Source organism: Cebus imitator, unplaced genomic scaffold (assembly GCF_001604975.1).
Source record: "Cebus imitator isolate Cc_AM_T3 unplaced genomic scaffold, Cebus_imitator-1.0 Scaffold675, whole genome shotgun sequence".
Lineage (NCBI taxonomy): Eukaryota > Metazoa > Chordata > Mammalia > Primates > Cebidae > Cebus > Cebus imitator.
Genome location: NW_016107990.1, coordinates 511,484 through 532,119, shown reverse-complemented (window position 1 = coordinate 532,119; position 20,636 = coordinate 511,484). Strand labels below are relative to the sequence as shown.

At 37.3% G+C, this 20,636-nt stretch overlaps 1 protein-coding gene across 13 annotated transcripts in view; it reads right to left on the bottom strand.

Annotated features, from left to right (window-relative positions):
* LOC108295996 (S phase cyclin A-associated protein in the endoplasmic reticulum) overlaps positions 1-20,636 on the bottom strand; it is a 232,553-nt gene that overhangs the window by 167,976 nt on the left and 43,941 nt on the right. For 10 of the 13 annotated variants that reach the window (XM_017518368.2, XM_017518364.2, XM_017518366.2 and 7 more), the window contains 3 exons: positions 17,335-17,452; positions 12,412-12,482; positions 1,312-1,509 (listed from right to left, as the gene is read on the bottom strand). In XM_017518368.2, coding sequence (XP_017373857.1) covers positions 1,312-1,509; positions 12,412-12,482; positions 17,335-17,452 — 387 coding nt within the window. Of the gene's footprint in view, positions 1-1,311; positions 1,510-12,411; positions 12,483-17,334; positions 17,453-19,366; positions 19,430-20,636 lie in introns of all 13 variants that reach the window. The other 3 variants (XM_017518373.2, XM_017518374.2, XM_017518367.2) reach the window with 2 other exon arrangements.

Here is a 20,636-nt window from a genome sequence, read left to right as displayed (position 1 = left end):
AAAAAAAAAAAAAAAAAAGTTTTTACATGCTGATAGTAACAGTATTTAAGTGTAACAACCACATAACATATATTTAGATGTTTTCAACTACTGTTCATTTTGAAACCTGCTTTTAATAACTAATATTTTTAAGCTAGTCTAAAACCTATTTTGACTGTTTCCAATTTAAGAGGAAACATAGCTGCTGTCTCAACATGTAACTCTTCTTTGACCCCTCATATATTTCAAAGGTTAAATAATGAATTCCAGGGTTTTCAACCATGTTCACCATAAAAACAGAAGTTATCTCTTTAATAGTTCTGTAAACATGTATCACTCTGGTTTTCCTCAAAATAGTTTTATTCAGTAAAAAATAATATGGTATACAGTCTCTACTTACTAAAAGGCCAGGCTTTTTAGAGACACTCTACACCGTGTGTCTGTTTAATATCCTATTACAAACATAAGATTACCTAAAATTAGAAAACACACCTTACAATGACATCCCAATCCCACCCAGGATTGTTTATGGTTAGCCATCAATCTCACTTTTCCCTGACCAAAGTGAATTAGGAGAGTGATAAGTATCTCAATGGAAAGGGAGTAATGTCCAATTAAAGACATTAAACATGAAACCAAAGAATGTGAAATCTCACTAGTGCCATCTACAGCACCAATGAAGAATACAGGTAAGGATTTTTAAAACAATATGTATGTGTCCAACCCTTTGATTCCCTGTCCAAAACTATGTATCAAGACAGCTTTCTACCAAATCCTTCACAGAATATAAAATACATAATTAGTTAATACAAAAAAATCTTCAAAATCAAGAAAACCTGAAGCATAATGCTGATGTTCGTGTATGGATCAAAAGAACAATTTTTCATAAGAGGTAATGAAATGAAAGCACACAGAATTTATTAAAACTAGACATAGTGAGATAATTGATCCAGTCAGGGCCAGGCATGGTGCCTCACACCTGTAATCCCAGCACTCTGGGAGGCCGAGGTGGGTAGATCACTTCAGGTCAGGAGTTTGAGACCAGCCTGGCCAACACAGCAAAACCCCATCTCTACTACAAGTACAAAAATTAGCCAGGTGTGGTGGCATCTGCCTGAAACCCCAGCTATTCAGGAGACTAAGGCAGGAGAATCAGTTGGGAGGCCGAGAATGTAGTGAGCCAAGATCATGCCACTGCACTCTAGCCTGGGCAACAAAGCAAAACTCTGCCTCAAAAAAAAAAAAAAAAAAAAAAAAGATCAAGTCAGATGCAGAGCAAAAATTCAAGAATCTGAGTTCAAATGGATTACAAGGCCTCAGAGCAAACCTTACCTTACATTCAACCACACTCTGATCTGATTCGCAAGTTACGTAGATTTCATCTACTGCTCGGCGAAGATTATCAAAAAGAAATGCCCAGTATCGAGCTCTTAGATCAATTTTCCGAGGGTGCCTTGTTTTAGTGGGACTTTTGTCAAAGTGTTTATCTCCGGCTGTAGATGATGTTATTTTACAGTCCACTGCAGTACTCTGGTGAAATAAAATAAAACATGAAGAGAAATAAATAAAAGGACTTCCAGGGACTGGATTTTCATATAAGTACATTTTTAACATAAATACTTAAAAATAAGACATTCTTATTTTCTGCTTATATCACATGTGAGTTCATCAAAACAAGTTTCTCACCTTAAAAGGAACAGATTTGTGAAGTCAACTTTTATTTCAGACATGTCTTAATAAAGATTGGGATGACTTTAACAGTGAAGAGAATGTCAGCAAAACTGGAGCACTCCAGTTATTCATGATTTACTAGAATGTATGCATGGCACATTTAAATATATTCACAAATAACAACTGCATATATTGTTTTCATCTAGAAATGCCATGTATTATAGCTATGTTATTTTATTTTCTTAAACTATTTTTCCTCTAAATGTAAAATTTAACATATAGATAAGAAATAACTTACTAGAGAAGAAAACAGAAAGAATAAAACCAAGCTCCAGCTACAGCCAAAGCAGACTCACCAAATAATATAACTTTAGTGTTCTCATGACCCATTATTTCTTCACTTCCTGAGGCAGACTTTGAAAGTAGAGAAAGTATAGTCTGTACTTTTACAGAACACACCACAGGATCATTCCACCAAAACCCCGAGCATGCAATTTACTGATAGTAAGACCTAAATTAAAAACTCAAACCTAAACCTTCTCACTAGAAACACAAAGGAGCTGCTTATCACTATGTAGTTACTTAAACTAAAATAATAAAATAAAATAAATAATGAAATGAAATGCTAACCTACACTTGGACCAACAAACAATCTCACATCATTTGTCTGGGTTTTTCTTCTTTGTTCTTTTCTTTTTAATAGTAGAGCCCCAGAGTAGAGAAAATACACATACACACACACATACACACACACACACACACACACACACTCACTCTCTCTCTCTCTCTCTCTCTCTCTCTCAAGAGTTCCAGATGAAGCTGCTCATCCTCCCTCTCCCTCTCTAGTTCCCCATCCAGACTACTGTTGGCATATACAGCAAATAAAAAATAGCAAATCTAGGCCCATCAATGAAGATGGGAAAAGTCATCTCTTTGTCAACACTAAAGCGTTAAACTTTAAAGATATTTTCAACAGCCCACAAAACCTGTACCTCAATTGCTCTCCAAGTTCTTTCCAGTACTAAATGGTAAATGATTTAATTAGCATGGAAATATTCCCTTCTTGGATTAACCAAATTCGAATTCCCTTTCAACTGGCATCTGTTCCAAAGCAAAGCTTTCTTCCATTACTTTGCTGATAACTACGACAATAACAATATATACAGAACTATACAGCCAGCCCACCATATCCATGGGTTCAATATCCATGGATTCAATCAACTACAAAACTATTCTAGAAATAAAAAGCATCATCTGTACTGAACATGTATGGACTTTTTTCCTGTCATTATTCCCTAAACAATATAGTTTAACAACTATTTATATAACATTTACATTGCAGTAGGTATTACAAGCAATCTAAAGATGATTTAACGTCTATGGGAGGATATGCATAGGTTATATGCAAATACTACACCATTTTATATAAGGGACTTGAACATCCAAAGATTTTGATATCCGTGGGAGATTCATACGGTTAGGCTTTCTGTCCCAACCCAAATCTCATCTTGAATTATAATCTCCATAATCCCCATGTGTAAAGGGAGAGACCAAGTGCTAACTGAATCATGGAGGCGGTTTTCCGCATCCTGTTCTCATGATAATGAGTTCTCACAAGATCTGATGGATTTTTTAAGGTGCTCTTCCCTGCTTCGCTCAGCAGTTCTTCCTGCCACCTTGTGAAGAAGGTGGCAACCCTTGCCCTTGCTGTCTCCAGGCTGGAAAGAATTTGTGGGAGACCAGGAGCTGGTCCAGACCCCTAGCACAGAGCAACCACCTCGCAGAAAGGCGGCTGTACTGTTCACACAGATCTCAGATGTCACTTCTCCTCATGGGGCAGGGCCACCTGACCTGGGACTCCAGCACAACCACCCTGCCCCCACCTAATCACTGCAAGCAGAGACAGCCCAGCATTTCTCCAAAGAGGAAATCCCAGAGTCAAGCCACAACCTCTCCGCCACTACAGTTGGAGTGGTACAGCCCTAACAGCTCTTGGACTGGGGGGTAAAAAAGGGCCTACCTGGCACCTCTAGCACACCACAGCCACCATACAGAGAGGAGTGCAGCCCCTCTTCCCTAGGACCCCCACAGCCTTCACTAGTCAGGGCCCACGGCTCATGAATGCAGAATAGTCGCCCCAGTCATAGCTGAGCATACACACTGGTAGTGACATGGAGTTTCCCTGGGAAGAGGCTCCCAAAGGCATACGACAGCACCTCTGCCAGTGCCACAGTAACAGTGCTATCCCTGCTGCCCTTGGTCTGCGACAGAAACAAAGAGCCTGAGGGCTACACCCAAGCTTACCGTAGTACACCACAGCCACCATATGGAGAAGAGACCAACCTCTCCTCCCTGTGAGCCTTCAACTTCCTGCTCCCCAACAAGTGGAACCCCAAGGTCATACCAGCAGTGCAGCTGCCCCATCCCACTGGCTAAACACCCTCAGTAACAGTGGCTCCACATTTCTTGGAGGTGGAGCCCCCAGGAGCAACCAAAAGCCTCTCTGCCACTACCTCTGCCACGGAACAGTCCTTGCTACCCTCAGACTAACAAAGGAACAAACACCCAAAGTACCTTATCCACATCTTCGACAAACCGCAGTCAACACAAGGAGAGAAGGCCACTCTGTCTCCCACCCACCCCCCTGCTCATCAACAGACAGGGAACTCCTAGCCTGGGCCCACAGCACAGAACCATCATCCTGTGATGCCACTGCTAAAGTCTCTTCCTCTCCTGGCTCCAAGTTGGGGAGGAAACAGAAACCCTGAGATCATCCCAGAGCTGCAATGGGCAGCCTGGGAGTGTTAAGCCACAATCTAAAGCAGTGGGAGAGGAGCCCACACTTTGAGAGCATTGACAGGGAGCACAGTTACAACTGCGAGGAAACCACCCGACCAAGGAAGAACCTATCGACTGACCAATACACTTATGCACCACCTACTGGATCACATCACAAAGCTTCAACACCAAAAACACACTCCCATATTAGTCTGTTCTCACACTGCTACAAAGAAATACCCAAGACTGGATAACTTATAAAGGAAGGAGGTTTAATTGACTCACAGTTTCACATGGCTGGAGAGACCTCAGGAAACTTACAATCATGGCAAGGGCAAAGGAGAAACAGGAAACTTCTTCACAGAGTGGCAGGACAGAGTGAGTGCCAGCAGGGGAAACACCAGAAGCATATAAACCCATCAGGTCTCGTGAGACCCACTCACTATCACAAGAACAGCATGGGAGAAACCACCACCACGATCCAATCACCTCCTCCTGGTCCTGCCCTTGACATGTGGGAATTATGAGGATTACAATTCAAGGTGAGATTTGGGTGGAAACACGGAGCCAAACCACATGGTTAACAATACCCATCCCCGTGAAATCAAACAAAAGAAGTCAGCAACAAAGACCTTGCACAAAGCTTTGGTCCTGTGAAAACATCCAGAAAAGAAGTCTATTAACTCTACTCAAACTACACTACAGTTAAAGAAACACCCACACTCAGAGAAAAGAAAGAACCAATGTAAGAACTCCAGTAACTCAAATGGCCAAGGTGTCATATGTCTTCAAATGACATCAGTTCTCTAATAAGGGTTTTTAACCAGGCTGAGCTGGCTGAAATGACAGAAATAGAATTCAGAATATGAATGGAGCCTGTAATCCCAGCACTTTGGGAGGCCGAGGGTGGTGGGTCATCCAAGGTCACGAGTTCAAGACCAGCCTGGCTAACACAGTGAAACCCCATCTCTACAAAAATACAAAAATTAGCTGGGCATGATGGTGGGTGTCTGTAATCCCAGCTATTTGGGAGGTTGAGGTGGGAGAATCACTTGAACCCAAGAGATGGAGGTTGCAGTGAGCAGAGATTGCGCCACTATATTCCAGCCTGAGTGAAAGAGCAAGACTCTGTCTCAAAAAAATATATATGTGTGTGTGTGTGTGGGGGGGGAGGGGGGTGTCTGTATACATACATATATATATATGGATAGGAACAAAGATCACTGAGATTCAGGAGAAGGACAAAACCCAATCCAAGGAAACTAAGAATCACTATAAAATACAGGAACTAAAAAATGAAATAGCCAGTATAAGAAAGAACCTAACAGATATGACAGGGCTAAAAAACACACTATAATAATTTCACAATGTAATCACAAGTATTAACAGAATAGACCAAGCTGAGGAAAGAATCTCAGAACTTGAAGACTCAGTTTCTGAAATAAGACCAACAATAAAAATAAAAAAAAAAAAAGGAATGAACAAACCTCTAAGAAATACGGGATTATGTAAAGAGGTCAAATCTATTAATCACCGGCATCCCTGAAAAGGATGGGGAGAAAACAAACAACTTGAAAAAATACTTCAGAATAGTATCCATGAAAACTTTCCCAACCTTGATAGAGAGGCCAACAGTCAAATTCAGGAAATACAGAGAACCTCTGCAAGATTCTACACAAGAAGATCATCCCCCCAAGACATATAATCATCAGATTTTCCAAGGTTGAAATGAAAGAAAAAATGTTAAAGGCAGCTTTAACAGAGAGAAAGGGCAGGTAACCTACAAAGGGAACCTCATAAAGCTAACAGCAGACTTCTCAACTACAAGCCAGAAGAGAATGAAGACCTATCTTCAACATTTTTAAAGGAAAAAAAAATCTTCAACCAAGAATTTCATATCCAGTCAAACTAAGCCTCCTAAGCAAAGGAGAAATAAGATCCTTTTCAGATAAGCAAATGTTGAGAGAGTTTATCATGACCAGTCCTGACTTACAAGAGATCTTGAAAGCAGCACAAAATATAGAAAGGAAGGACTGCTACCAACCAATTCAAAAACGCAGACCAGGGACACTATAAAGCGACCACACAAACACGCCAGCATAATAACTGGCTAACAACAATGTGATAAGATCAAATCCACACATATCACTAACCTTGGATGTAAATGGGCTAAATGCCCCACTTAAAAGGCACAGAGTGGCAAGTTGAATAAAAAAGCAAGACCTAATGGTATGTTGTCTTCAAGAGACCCACATCACACATAAAGACACCCATAGGCTCAAATAAAGAGATGGTGGGAAATTCACCAAGCAAACGCAAATCAGAAAAAAAGGAAGTGTTATAATCCTAACTTCAGACAAAATAAACTTTGAGCCAACAAAAATCAAAAAAGACCAAAAAAAGGGCATTATGTAATGATAAAGGATTCAATTCAACAAGACCTAACTATATTAAATATATATGCACCCAACCCAGGAGCACCCAGATTCATAAAGCAACTTCTTAAAGACCTACAAAGAGACTCCCACACAATAAGACTGGAAGACCTCAATACTCCACTGGCAGTATTAGATCGAGGCAGAAAATTAACAAAGCTATTCAGGACCTGAACTTAACATTGTACCAAATGGATCTGACAGATCTCTACAGAACTCTCCAGCCAAAAACAACAGAATATACATTATTCTCATTGCCACATGGCACATACTCTAAAATCAAATACATATTTGGGCATAAAACAACCCTCAGCAGATGCAAAAAGAACCAAAATCATAATACCAGAAAGAAATAAAGGCATCCACATAGGAAGAGAGGAAGTCAAAATATCCATTTGCTGATGACTATTCTATGTACCTCGATTCTATGTATCTATGTATAGCTTTGGGTTTTACATTTAAGTCTTTAATCCATCTTGAGTAGATTTTTGTATATAGTGTAAGGAAGGGGCCTAGTTTCAATCTTCCGCATATGGCTATCCAGTTATCTCAGCACCATTTATTGAATAAAGAGTTCTTTCCCAAAACACACTTTCAGACCATAATGTAATAAAAATAAAAGTCAAAACTAAGAAAATCACTCAAAACCATGCAATTACATGGAAATTAAACAAGATGCTCTTGAAATAATTTGGGGTAAATAATGAAATGAAGGCAGAAATCAAGAAGTTCTCTGAAACTAATGAGAACAAAGACACAACATACCAGAATCTCTGGGATGCAGCTAAGGTAGTGTTAAGAGGGAAATTCATAGCGCTAAACACCCACACCAAAAAGTTGGTAAGATCTCAAATTAACAATCTAACATCACAACTAAGACAATTACAGAAGCAAGAGCAAATCAACCCCAAAACTAGCAGAAGACATGATAACCAAAATCAGAGATGAGCCAAAGGAAATCAAGACATGAAAAATCATTCAAAAGATTAACAAATCCAGGAGTTGGTTCTTTAAAAAAATTAATAAGATAGGCCACTAGCTAGACTAATAAAGAAGACAAGAGAGAATATCCAAATAAACACAATTAGAAATGACAAAAGGGATATTACCACTGACCCCACAGAAATAAAAATAACCATCAGAAACCACTATGAACACCTCTATGCATACAAACTAGAAAACCTAGAAGATATGGATAAATTCCTGGACACATACTCCCTCCCAAGACTGAACCAGGAACAAACTGATTCCCTAAATGGACCAATAATAAGCTCTGAAATGGAATCATTAATAAGTAGCCTATCAACCAAAAAAGGTCTAGTACCAGAAGAATTCACAGCCAAATTCTACCAGATATACAAAGAAAAGCTGGTACCATTCCTATCAAAACTATTCCAAAAAATTGAGAAGAAAGAACTCCTCCCCAACTCATTCTATGAAGCCAGTATCATCCTGATACCAAAATCTGGCAGAGACACAACAGAAAAACAAACTTCAGGCCAATATCTTTGATGAATATTGATGCAAAAATCCTCAACAAAATACTTGCAAATCAAATTCAGCAGCACATTAAAAAGCTAATCCACCATAATCAAGTAGGCTTCATCCCTGGGATGCAAGGTTACTTCAACATAGGCAAATCAATAAATATGATTCATCACATAAACAGAACTAAAGAAAAAAACCATATAATTATCTCAATGGATGCAGAAAAAGCTTTCAATAAAATTCAACATATCTTCATGCTAAAAACTCTCAATAAATTAAGTATTAAAGGAAGATACCTCAAAATAGTAAGAGTCATCTATGACAAAGCCACATCCAACACCATACTGAATGGGGAAAAGCAGGAAGCATTCCCCTTGAAAACTGGTCCAAGACAAAGATGCCCTCTCTCACCACTCCTATTCAATACAGTATTGGAAGTCCTGGCAAGAGCCATCAGGCAAGAGAGAGAAATAAAGGGCATCCAAATAGGAAGGGAGGAAGTCAAAACATCCTTTTGCAGATTACTTGATTCTATGTATCTAGAAAACCCATAGTCTCAGCACAAAAGTTCCTTTAGCTGATAAAGAACTTCAGCAAAGTTTCAGGATACAAAATCACTGTACAAAAATCATTAGCATTCTTATACACAACAACAGCCAAGCCAAGAGCCAAATCAGGAATCCGATCCAATTCAAAATTGCGAGAAAAAAGAATAAAATACCTAGAAATACAGCTAACCAGGGAGGTGAAACATCACCACAAGAAGAATTACAAAACACTGCTCAAAGAAATCAGAGATGACATAAACAAATGAAAAAACATCCCATGCTCATGAATAGGAAGCATCAATATCATTAAAATGGCCATACTGCCCAAAGCAATTTATAGATTCAACACTATTCTTAACAAATTACCAATGACATTCTTCACAGAACGAAAAATAAAACTATTTAAAATTCATGTAGAACTAAAAAAAAAAAAACAAACTTAGAGGCATCAACACTACCCAACTTCAAACTATAAGGCTACAGTAACCAAAACGGCATGGTACTGGTACAAAAACAAGACACAAAAAAACAAACAAAGAGACCCCAGAAATAAGGCCACACCCCTACAACGATCTGATCTTTGACAAAGCTGACAAAAACAAGGTATAGGGAAAGGACTCTATTCAATAAATGGCATTCTCTTCTGCAAATGGGAAGCCATCTGCAAAGACTGAAACACCATATACAAAAAGCAACTCAAGATGGATTAAAGATTTAAATGTAAAACCCAAAACTATAAAAACCCTGGAACACAACCAGCTGTACCATTCTGGACATAGGAACATGCAAAGACTTCTTTACAAAGACACCAAAAGCAATTTACACAAAAGCAAAATTTGACATATGGGATCTAATTAAACTTAAGAGCTTCTGCACAGCAAAAAAAAGGTACTATATATGCAAAAGAATAAAGATAATAGTGACAGCAAAATTTCTACAAGAAACGATATAAGTAAAGGTAGAAAACATCTTTAAAATTCTAAAAAAAAAAAAAAAGCAAACAACTTACAGAATGGGAGAAAATTTTTGTAAACTATGCATCTGACAAAGGTTTAACATCTGGCATCTATAATAAATGTAAATGAATTTACAAAATAAAAACAAACAAGCCTATTAAAAAGTAGGCAAAGAATGTGAACACTTTTCTAAAGAAGTCATACATGTCGGCAATAAGCATATGAAAAAAAGCTCATTATCACTGTTCAATAGAGAAATGGAAATCAAAATCACAATGAGATACCATTTCATACCAGTCAGAATGGCTACCATTAAAAAGTCAAAAAATAACAGATCTTGGTGAGGTTGTGGAGATAAGAGAATACTTATACACTACCGCCGGGAGTGTAAATTAGTTCAGCCATCACGGAAATCAGCATGGCAATTCCTCAAACAGCTAAAAACAGAAATACCATTCAACTCAGCAATCCCATTACTGGGTATATGCCCAGAGGAATATAAAGCATTTTACCATAAAGACACATGCACTTGAACGTTCATTGCAGCACTATTCACAATAGCAAAGACATGGAATCAACCTAAATGCCCATCAATGACAGATTGGATAAGAAAATTTAGTACATATATACCATGGAATACTACATAGCCATAAAAAAGAACGAGATTATATATTTTGCTGGAACACAGATGGAGCTGGAGGCCACTATCCTTAGCAAACTATCACAGAAACAGAAAACCAAATACTGCATGTTCTCATTTATAAGAGCTAAATCATAAGAACCCGTGAACACAAAGAGGGGAACAGCAAACAGTGGGTCCTCTTTGAGGGTGGGAGGAAAAAGAGGAAGAGAAAAAATAACTATTGGGTACTATGCTTAGTACCTGCGTAACAAAATAACCTGTACAACAAACCCCCGTGAAACAAGTTTACCTATATAACAAGCCTGTACATGTAGCCCTGAACCTAAAATACATATACATATATAAGAAATGTATGTGTGTGTATATATGTGCATATATAAGTATATATGTATATTTTATAGCTGTATATTTATTAAAAACATACACATATGTATATCTTTTTAACCTTTATTATATATAGTGTATTGAAAATAGATATTATACATTATATATGTATATAAAATCATTGATGCCTTTGTGTGTGTGGGTGAAGGATTCTTTGTGAACTCAGTGATACCATGATTAGAAGTCCATGTTTTTCTCATATTAAGTTTTATCTAACCTAATACATACTAGTATACTTAAAAATATCAAAATAATTGTCCAAAAAATCAAAAATTAGGCACAATGGTGCACACCTGTGGTCCCAGCCACTCTGGAGGGCTGAGGTGGGAGAATCACTTGAGCCCAGGAGGTCAAGGCTGCAGTGACCTGTGATCGTGCCACTGTGCTCAGCCTGGGCAACAGTGAGACCTTATCTCAAAAAATCAAATTACCAAAATAATAACACATATGAAAAGTTCAGAGAAAATAGCTATGATTAAAGAGCTAACTATAATTATGCTAAACACTTTAAAAAAATAAAGTAGGCTTGTGTTCTCTAAAATTCTAGTAGAGCAATTTAAAATTTTTAGAGTCAAAACATTTTTACTAGCCTACAACATAAAGGCATCATTATATCAAGAAAATCATAAAAGAACTGGCAAACATGGAAGATGCAGAAGAGGAGTTAGGAGCATAAATTGTGGAAATTAAGTGCCTGGGGCTGGATGCAGTGGTTTCTGCCTATAATCCCAGCATGTTGGGAAGCCAAGGCGGGCAGATCACAGTAGGCCAGGAGTTCGGGACCAGCCCGGCCAACATGGTGAAGCCCCATCTCTACTAAAAATACAAAAATTAGCCAGGCGTGGTGGCACATGCCTGTAGTCCCAGCTACTGGGGTGGCTGAGGCACTAGAACTGCTTGAACCCCAGGAAGAAGAGGGTTCAGTGAGCCAAGATCATGCCACTGTGCTCCAGCCTGGGAAACAGGATGACACTGTCTCAAAGAAAAAAAAAAGTTAAAGAAAAAAGAAAGAAATAAAGAAAAAAGAAAGAAAAGTAAAGAAAAGAAAAGAAAAGAAAAGAAAAGAAAAGAAAAGAAAAGAAAAGAAAAGAAAAGAAAAGAGAAAAAGAAAGAAAGGAGGGAGGGAGGGAGGGAGGGAGGGAGGGAGGGAGGGAGGGAAAGAAGAGAGAGAAAGAAAAGAAAAGAAAAGAAATTAACTGCCTGGGTTCAAACCCTGGCTCTGTCACTTACTAGCCAGTTACATGCCCTCTCTCTGCCTCAGTTTCTCTTTGTAATAAAACTTCACTGTAAGTGAGGATAACTGTAATGCTTACATCAAAGTTTACAAGAACCAAATAAATTAATTATCTATAACGTATTTAGTACAAGTAAGTCACACTGATTACTATATATACATTTCTTTTAAAAAGTACATCAAATTTTTATTTAAATATTCAAATCCTGCAAAATAAGATTTTCATAATTTATAAGACATAGAGAAATTGAAATTAAAAGTAAATAAGTAAAAATGTTATATATTTTTACCATACTTGTTTAGTAGCTTTATGAGTGCCTTGAACTGTCCTCTTAGATTTTCCACCAGTTTGACATTTAGGTTTTCCTTCAAGGCAAGAAAAAAATAAATAAATATGTAGACATACAGAATGATAGATAACACAAAATTGAACCATAGGTAATTAGATAATATAATACTAAGCTACACAAATCATTCAGGCATACTAACATTTAATCTCCTTCCAGAGACCACAGTATAGTATGGTCTGTTCATGGTTAATATAAACCGATATAATTAAAACAACAAATTTCCAAAGTCCCAGAGACTGCTATTATCAAATACATTTCTCTGAACAGGAGTAAATCAACTTCTTAAAGAAGTCAGATACTCTGACAACTTAAAAACAAGGTCCAGTTACTGGTACTCCTTAACTTGTATACAAATCTGGAAATAGTTCTTTAAGTTCAAATTTTATTTCAACAATAAAATGAAGATTATATGTTTTACCATATAAAACCCCAATATTTTAGTTTATCTGATATATGAAATGCAAAATTTCATTGTGAAAAGTGAGATTTCAAGTCTTTGTATTTTCTCATTCTTCTTTGTAAGAAAGATATCAACTTACTGTTTTGTAATTACTATTCTCAAAAGCACTTCAAAATAGAAATAAAATTCTTTTTTTTAACTTTTACTTTAGGTCCAGGGGTACATGTGCAGCTTTGTTATACAGGCAAATTACATTTCACAGGGGTTTGGTGCACAGATTATTTCATTGCCCAGGTGATTAGCGTAAAAGAACCTAATAGGTAGTTTTTCTTTTTTCTTTTTTTTTTGAGACAGTCTTGCTCCATCGCCGGGTGCCAGGCTGGAGTGCAGTGGTGCGATCTCAGTTTACTGCAACCTCCGCCTCCCAGGTTCAAGCAATTCTCCTGCCTCAGCCTCCCGAGTAGCTGGGACTACAGGCGTGCACCACCATACCCAGCTAATTTTTGTATTTTTTAGTAGAAACAGGGTTTCACCATGTTGGCCAGGATGGTCTCCATCTCTTGACCTCGTGATCCACCCTCCTCGGCCTCCCAAAGTACTGGGATTAGAGGCGTGAGCCACCACGCCCAGCCATAGGTAGTTTTTCAATCCTCACTCTCCTCCCACCCGCTACCCTCAAGTAGGCCCTGGAGTCTTTGGTCCCTTTTTTGTGTCCTTGTGCACGTACTTAATGTTTACTTCCCACTTATAAGTGAGAACACACAGTATTTGGTTTTCTGTTCCTGCATTAGTTCACTTAGGATAATGATCTCCAGCTCCATCCATGTTGCTACAAAGAACATGATTCATTCTTTTTATGGCTACATAGTAGTCCATGGTGTCTGGTGTATATATGTACCACATTTTCTTTATCTAGTCTACTGTTGATGGGCGTTTAGGTTGATTCCATGTTTTTGCTACTGTAAGTAATGCTGTGATGGACATACATGTACAGGTGTCCTTATGGTAGAACAATTTATATTCTTTGAGAATATACCCAATAATTAGATTGCTGGGTCAAATGGTCATTCTGGTTTTAACTCTTTAAGCAATCACCAAAATGCGTTCCACAATGGCCAAACTAATTTACATCCTCACCAGCAAGGTGTAAGTGTTCCTTTTTCTCTGCAACCTCGCCAGCGTCTCAAAACAGGAATAAAATTCTATAATGTATAACAGAATAATTTTCCTTTCTGCAAAATAATTTTGGGCCCAGGTCCCCTGAAGCAGCATAAGTTACATGAGCCACAACACACAGGTACCTAACTATCAACTTGACTTAAGTGGGATACCCTGGTGTTCCACCAGGGTTAAAGGGGATAGAATGCTACACTAACCTGAAGAGCCACATTCTTTATCCTTTTATTATATAGAACAATGTACCAGCAAGTTTTCTTAGACTATCCAGCAGAAAAACCAGCTTAGAATAGGCACAAGCTGCAGTGTACCAGCAGGCTTTTAGAATATCCACCAGAAAAATCAGCTTAGAAACAGAAATAATATGAAGCAGGGAACTTTTAAAAAAGTGGAATTTTCCTCAGAAACACCTAAGTGTATATTGTAGTCATAAAACAAGAACAAGTTGCTATTAAAAACTTTTTTTCCTATATATGGCAAAGTTTTGACAATATAAAATATTCCATAAAAATTATAAATGTTAACCTTCTTCTTTTGTCATCATTGCTACAGATATTTAGAAAGTTCTAATTATCTGTGCTTACAGGTTTTTGTTTGTTTGTTTTGAGACGGAGTCTTACTCTGTCACCTAGGCTGGAGTGCAGTGGCATGATCTCAACTCACTGCAACATTTGCCCCCCAGGTTCAAGCTATTCTCCTGTCTCAGCCTCCACAGTAGCTGGGATTACAGGCGCCCGCCACCACACTCGGATAATTTTTTTTGTATTTTAGTAGATACAGGGTTGTCCAGGCTGGTCTCAAACTCCTGAGCTCAGACAATCCACCCACTTCGGCCTCCCAAAGTGCAAGGATTACAGGTGTGAGCCACCGTGCCGGCCTGTGCTTACAGTTTTATTAGTTACAATAGTCACAAATGAAGCTTTAAAACTGTACTAGCCAATTATTTATGTTCTTATATGAAAAATCAGGTTATGTACAGATGTTTATTATATTTTCTTTCCTTTTATGGTTTTTGAATAGAAACTTTAATAGAAACACCTTTGTACTATTTTGTGTTCAGAATAACCCATAGAAAATGAGAGAATACAATTTCATATAAAAATATTTATAATATATAGCAACCACAAAATATTTTTGGTTTTACTTTTGCAATGAATCATGTTGATATGTACTTTTATCAAAGAAATAAAGTAATAGTAATCTCCTTGTGGAAAAATTAGCTGTTAAGAAGCTGAATTTCAAAAGACAAATCCAATTTTCCCCTTTATTTGATAGTTTTTGTGATTCAAAGTGACTGCTCTCTAAAAATGGCTAGAAAAACTGAGAAAGAAAAGCTACAGAGGAAGACAGGTCCAAGCAGGCATTTTAAAATACTATAATTGCTTCCATAATCAAAATAGTATGGCATTCACTCATGAATTAGGTAAACAAACTAGCAGAATGGAATACAATTACATATGGAAATTCATTCTACGGAAAGGTAGAATGTGAAATAACTGGGGCAAAGATAAACTTTATAATAAGGCAACTTGTTAGCTCTAAGGAAAAAGATAAAATTAGATCCACACCATACGCTATATGTAAGAATAGATTACAAATGGATCAGAGGACCAAATGTAAAGAAGTTCAAGATTTTTCAAAATTTTTAAGAAAATTTTAAATAAAATTTAAATATAAATTTAAGAGAAAAAAATAGGTGAATGCTTGTTTAGTTTGAAACGCCTTGTATAAAGATGTTCTCAAAGAATGGAAACATGATTAGAACACGTCAAAAGGAACAAGAGCCAAGTTAAAGCATCTCTCACTTAACAAATCCAGAACAATTTGAGCATCAAAACAGAGTAATTGTAGTTCATTAAATACCATAAGAAGCCATGAGTCCACACAAACTGACAATATAAATACATACATACATCAAAATAAAGAGGAGATAGTAAAGCTCTTCCTCACATTAGAAGGCTAACAAATGCAGAAGGAATGATGGAGTTAACAAATCACCACTTTGCAACCACCAGAGGAATAACATAACCAAGGATTATCAATAGATAAGCAGTGAGTATACTGTTTCAACAAAAAAACAGGGCATTTTCGTAATTTCAAACTATCTTATTGCAAATTATTCATCGTTACATAGGAAAAAATTAGTTATTTTACAGTAGAGAAATTTGGCAGACACCACTTTAAGTAGCTGATTAAGCTTAGCTAGTAACGAGACAGTTACCATGAACCTCCTCTGATAACTGAAAAGGACACATCATTTCTATAGAATTCCTACTAAAAACACATACCTGAATCTAGTCATGAAAAGACATCAGACAAACCCAACTGTGAGGAATATTCTACAAGCCCTCAGAAAATTTCAAAGTGAGGTCTCCTGTAACAAATTTCAAAGAGAGTGAGACCTCCCGTCCTCTGTATCTCTAACCAATCTGCAACATTCCCAGAAACAGGGGCCTCACACTGCCTCTAGCCATTAAAGGGAGGGGAGAGAAGATTTTTTTTTTCTAGTTCAAATAATAATAAAGAGAACTAAAAAAAACTTCTATTTTTTAAAGTATCACATTAAATTGTACCTAACTATGGCAAATATGATGATTTTTTAAAAACCTCTTTTTATTTTTATAAGAATTTAATAAAAGAAAAAACCTAAATGTCCATTTCCATGCTGCTTATAAAGAACTGCCTGAGACTGGGTAATTTATAAAGGAAAGAGTTCATAGTACAGCATGGCTGAGGAGACCTCAGGAAACTTGCAATCATGGTGGAAGGAGAAGGGCAAGCAAGGCGCCTTCTTTACAAGGCAGCAGGAAGGAGAAGTGCCAAGTGAAGGGGAGAGAGTCCCTGTTAAAACCATCAGATCTCATGAGAGCTCACTCACTATCAAGAGAACAGCATGAGAGAAACCAGCCCCATGATCCAATTACCTCCACCTGATCTCTCCCTTGACACATAGGGATTATGGGGATTATAATTCAAGGTGAGATTTGGGTAGGAGAGACAAAGCCTAATCATATCACTAAATCTCTTATCACTTTAAAAAGCCCTAATCTGTGAGTCATAATAACACAACAAACCCAATTTCAAATTTCATTACTATCTGAAAAAGTAAAACTAACAATAAGGCTTTTATAAAGCCATGTGTGTATAAAAGCAATAAAAAATTATTTCTTACTTAACATATACTAATCAGTCCAAGAGGTCTAATTGCAAACAGTTTTCAGTCTATCTATTTAGGACTAAGTACATCCTTCTTATTTACAACAAAAATGAAACTAATTTTTTAAATACATACCATCATCATCTTTGTTTTCTAGTGGAACACTCCAAGCTATCAGGTTTCTTGCTGTACGACCCTCCTCTGCAACTATTCTCCTTACTTTGTCATGACTATTGGAGCGCTGGAATGAAGCCTATATACGGAAAAGATAGTACTTATTAGATTATTAGATATTAGTCAAAATATATATTTAACAAAGTCATTATTTCTCACATTTTTCTCACAAAGAAAACACTTAAAACTAATTTAGGATTTGGTAGGTGGTTAAGCAGAGAAAACAAAGTCACAAGTCTTTTTTAGGTCTAAAAACAATCAGTTCTACAACTCTAAAAAATAAGTTATTTCAACAACAAATATAATCTAAGGTTTGAAAAAGTGGCCTAAAGAGCACAAACACTGCTGTGGACTAGTATCAGCACCATCCCTTACTTACCAACAGGTCCAAGAGTAAAAGAGAGTAGTTTTTACAAACATGCTATGTATTTCCCTGAAAAGATTCTTTAGCATAAAGTATTTCGGAAAATCCTTTTTTTATTCTCTAGAGATCTTGCTAAAGTAAATTAACATTTAGTTGTTAGCTATATAATTTTATCTCCAAGTTGTTAAGATTCAAATAATAACTGTTGTGAAAAGATAGATTTTAAATTGCAATTTTTAAAACTCAAACTACTGTACACACATGTGTAATTTCCTGCTTGCTCCAACCCCGCCTGGCCTAAAAACACTAGCCTACAGGTTCAGCCCCACCAAGACCCTGTGACAGCTAGGAGCCAGGTCCAGTAAAATAAAGGACATTGCTTCCACACTGATGAATATCAAAATAATCTGTTTTTATAAGCCAAGTATCTATGAGAAGAAAGAGATCATAAAACACTCATACAAGCATGAGGATACAGCCTCCTTATCTAAACCTTAAATCTGTGTGGGCAGCCTGCCTCTTTGTGAAACAAGTTCAACAGTGGGCCAGCCCAAAATCCCAGTCCAATTAGTAGGTGCCTCCATGCCCTCTCATAGTTCTTGCCAGCCTAGACTTTTAGCATTCCTGGAATCCTAAGGCACAATACATTTAACGAGGCAATTACTATGTGAAAAGCATCAAATAAGAGACTGAGGAGAATATAAAGAAATACAAAGTATTGTGCTTGTCCTCAAAGAGCTAACAATCCAATTAAATGAAGCAAACATGTAAGAGCAAAAAATAATATATGAATTAACAAGCATGGTAGGTAGTCTCCAAAGATGTCCCCCTTGACCTCAGTAAACCACACCTGCTGATGTTCATGCCCTAGTGTAATCCACTCCCCTTGAATATGTCTCTGTGGCTTGGTATCATTTTTATTGGCTGACCAATAAAATGAGGCAGAAAGGACACTGCATAACTTCTGAGACTAGATCATCAGAAGCTTTGCAGCCTCCACCTGAGTCTCTTAGAATGCTCTTTCTTGGGGTAGTCACTCTTAAAATCCAGCTGTCATGCTAAGAGAAGCCCAAGCCACAAGTAGAGAGACCACACGTAGAGGCAGCATTCTGGTTGACAGGGCCTAGCTGAAATCCCCGAAGATAGACAGAATCCTCTGCCCACTGTGTGAGTGAGCCATTTTGGGCATTCCAGTCCAGCTGAGCCCCTGAAAAACTGCTACCATGCCAGTACCCCAGCAACACCACATGACAAAAACCATCTAGTCAACTCACAGAAAAATAATAGGAACTTACATGAATGCACCCAACCCACAATACACACAACTGCATCTATTTGTATACAGATATTAAAAATCATGAGTTTATACTGATTGATTTCAATCCTATGCCACAGGGTTCACTTCAGGCCTTCTCTTTGCTTGCCTGAAACTTCTTTCTCTAGCATAAGAACCCAGCTTTCATTATCTGCAATCTATTATCTGTTCAATTTCAGAATTGCTAACCCACACTCCTAAGAGAAACACATTTATTAACTACATTACAGCTTTTATATACAGTTCTTATCTTTAGCCTTACAATAGCCAAAGTACTGTTTTGCCAAAATCATGTAATTAGTTCTCATCTTTACCTGGGAGATGTTACTATTTGCCTTCCATTTTGGATTCTCCCCACCCACTGGTTGATTTTTATCCTTTTGGAAAATATGTGAAGAAAAAACAACACATTATTCTCAAATGAAAAAAATTAATGAGTAGCATGACTTCAGAGAAAGAAAAATAGTCACTATAGTATCCTCTAGAGCAAGGTTCAACAAAAATTTTCTACAAAGGGTCAGATAAAAAATATTTTTTTATCACAGGCTTTGCAGGCCATAACATCTCTATAACAACTATTCAGTTTTGCCATTTTCTATGAAGCAGCCATAGTCAATATGTAAACAAGCCAACTGTGAGATAAACAGATACCCACTACTTGTTATTCTGAAATAAATTCAAATTACTTAAAAGTTATAAATTAACACAAAGAATACCAAGCAGACCCTCACACATTTTTTCCTGAAGCATCTGAGAATAATCTGCAGTTATACTCCCTTGCCAATAAATAATTCACTATGTATTTTATGTTTTAAGGACACTCTCTTATATAGTTACACCACCACTATCAAAATCAGGAAATTATCACTGATACAGAATTATTATTTAAATTACAGCACTTAAATTTCACCAATTGTCCCATTAATGTCTTTGATAGCATAAGATAAAGTTGAGAAAAAGGTATAAGCCCAGTTCTCCCAGAAGCTCTACAAACTCCAAAGAGGATAAATGCAAAGAAAACCTCACTTAAGCATATCATAGAAAAACTGAGGATACCCTGAAACAAAGAGAAAAATCCTGAGTATAAAGGAGAGGGAAAAATCAACTCATTACCTTTAAAGCAACAGCAATAAGACTGATAGCCTTGCATTGTCCAGGAAGCAATCAAAGTCATAATTTATAATAAACTCTAATAAATTGGTAACTTATTGCCTATTTAGTGGAATAGTAGGGTCAAAATCCTGACTGAAAAAGGTTCAAAACAGAATGATGAGAAAATGGAGATAGTGAGTATTAAGATACTTTGAGTGTTGCCATAAAAAAGAACAAAAAAATAAACAGAATGGATTTTTAAGATAAGTGATATGAGGTCAGGAGATGGAGACCATCCTGGCCAACATGGTGAAACCCTGTCTCTACTAAAATACAAAAAATTAGCTGGGCGTGGTGGCGCGTGCCTGTAGTCCCAGCTACGCAGGAGGCTGAGGCAGGGGAATCGCTTGAAACTGGGGAGTAGAGGTTGCAGTGAGCCGAGATTGTGCCACTGCACTCCAGCTTGGCAACAGAGCAAGACTCCATCTCAAA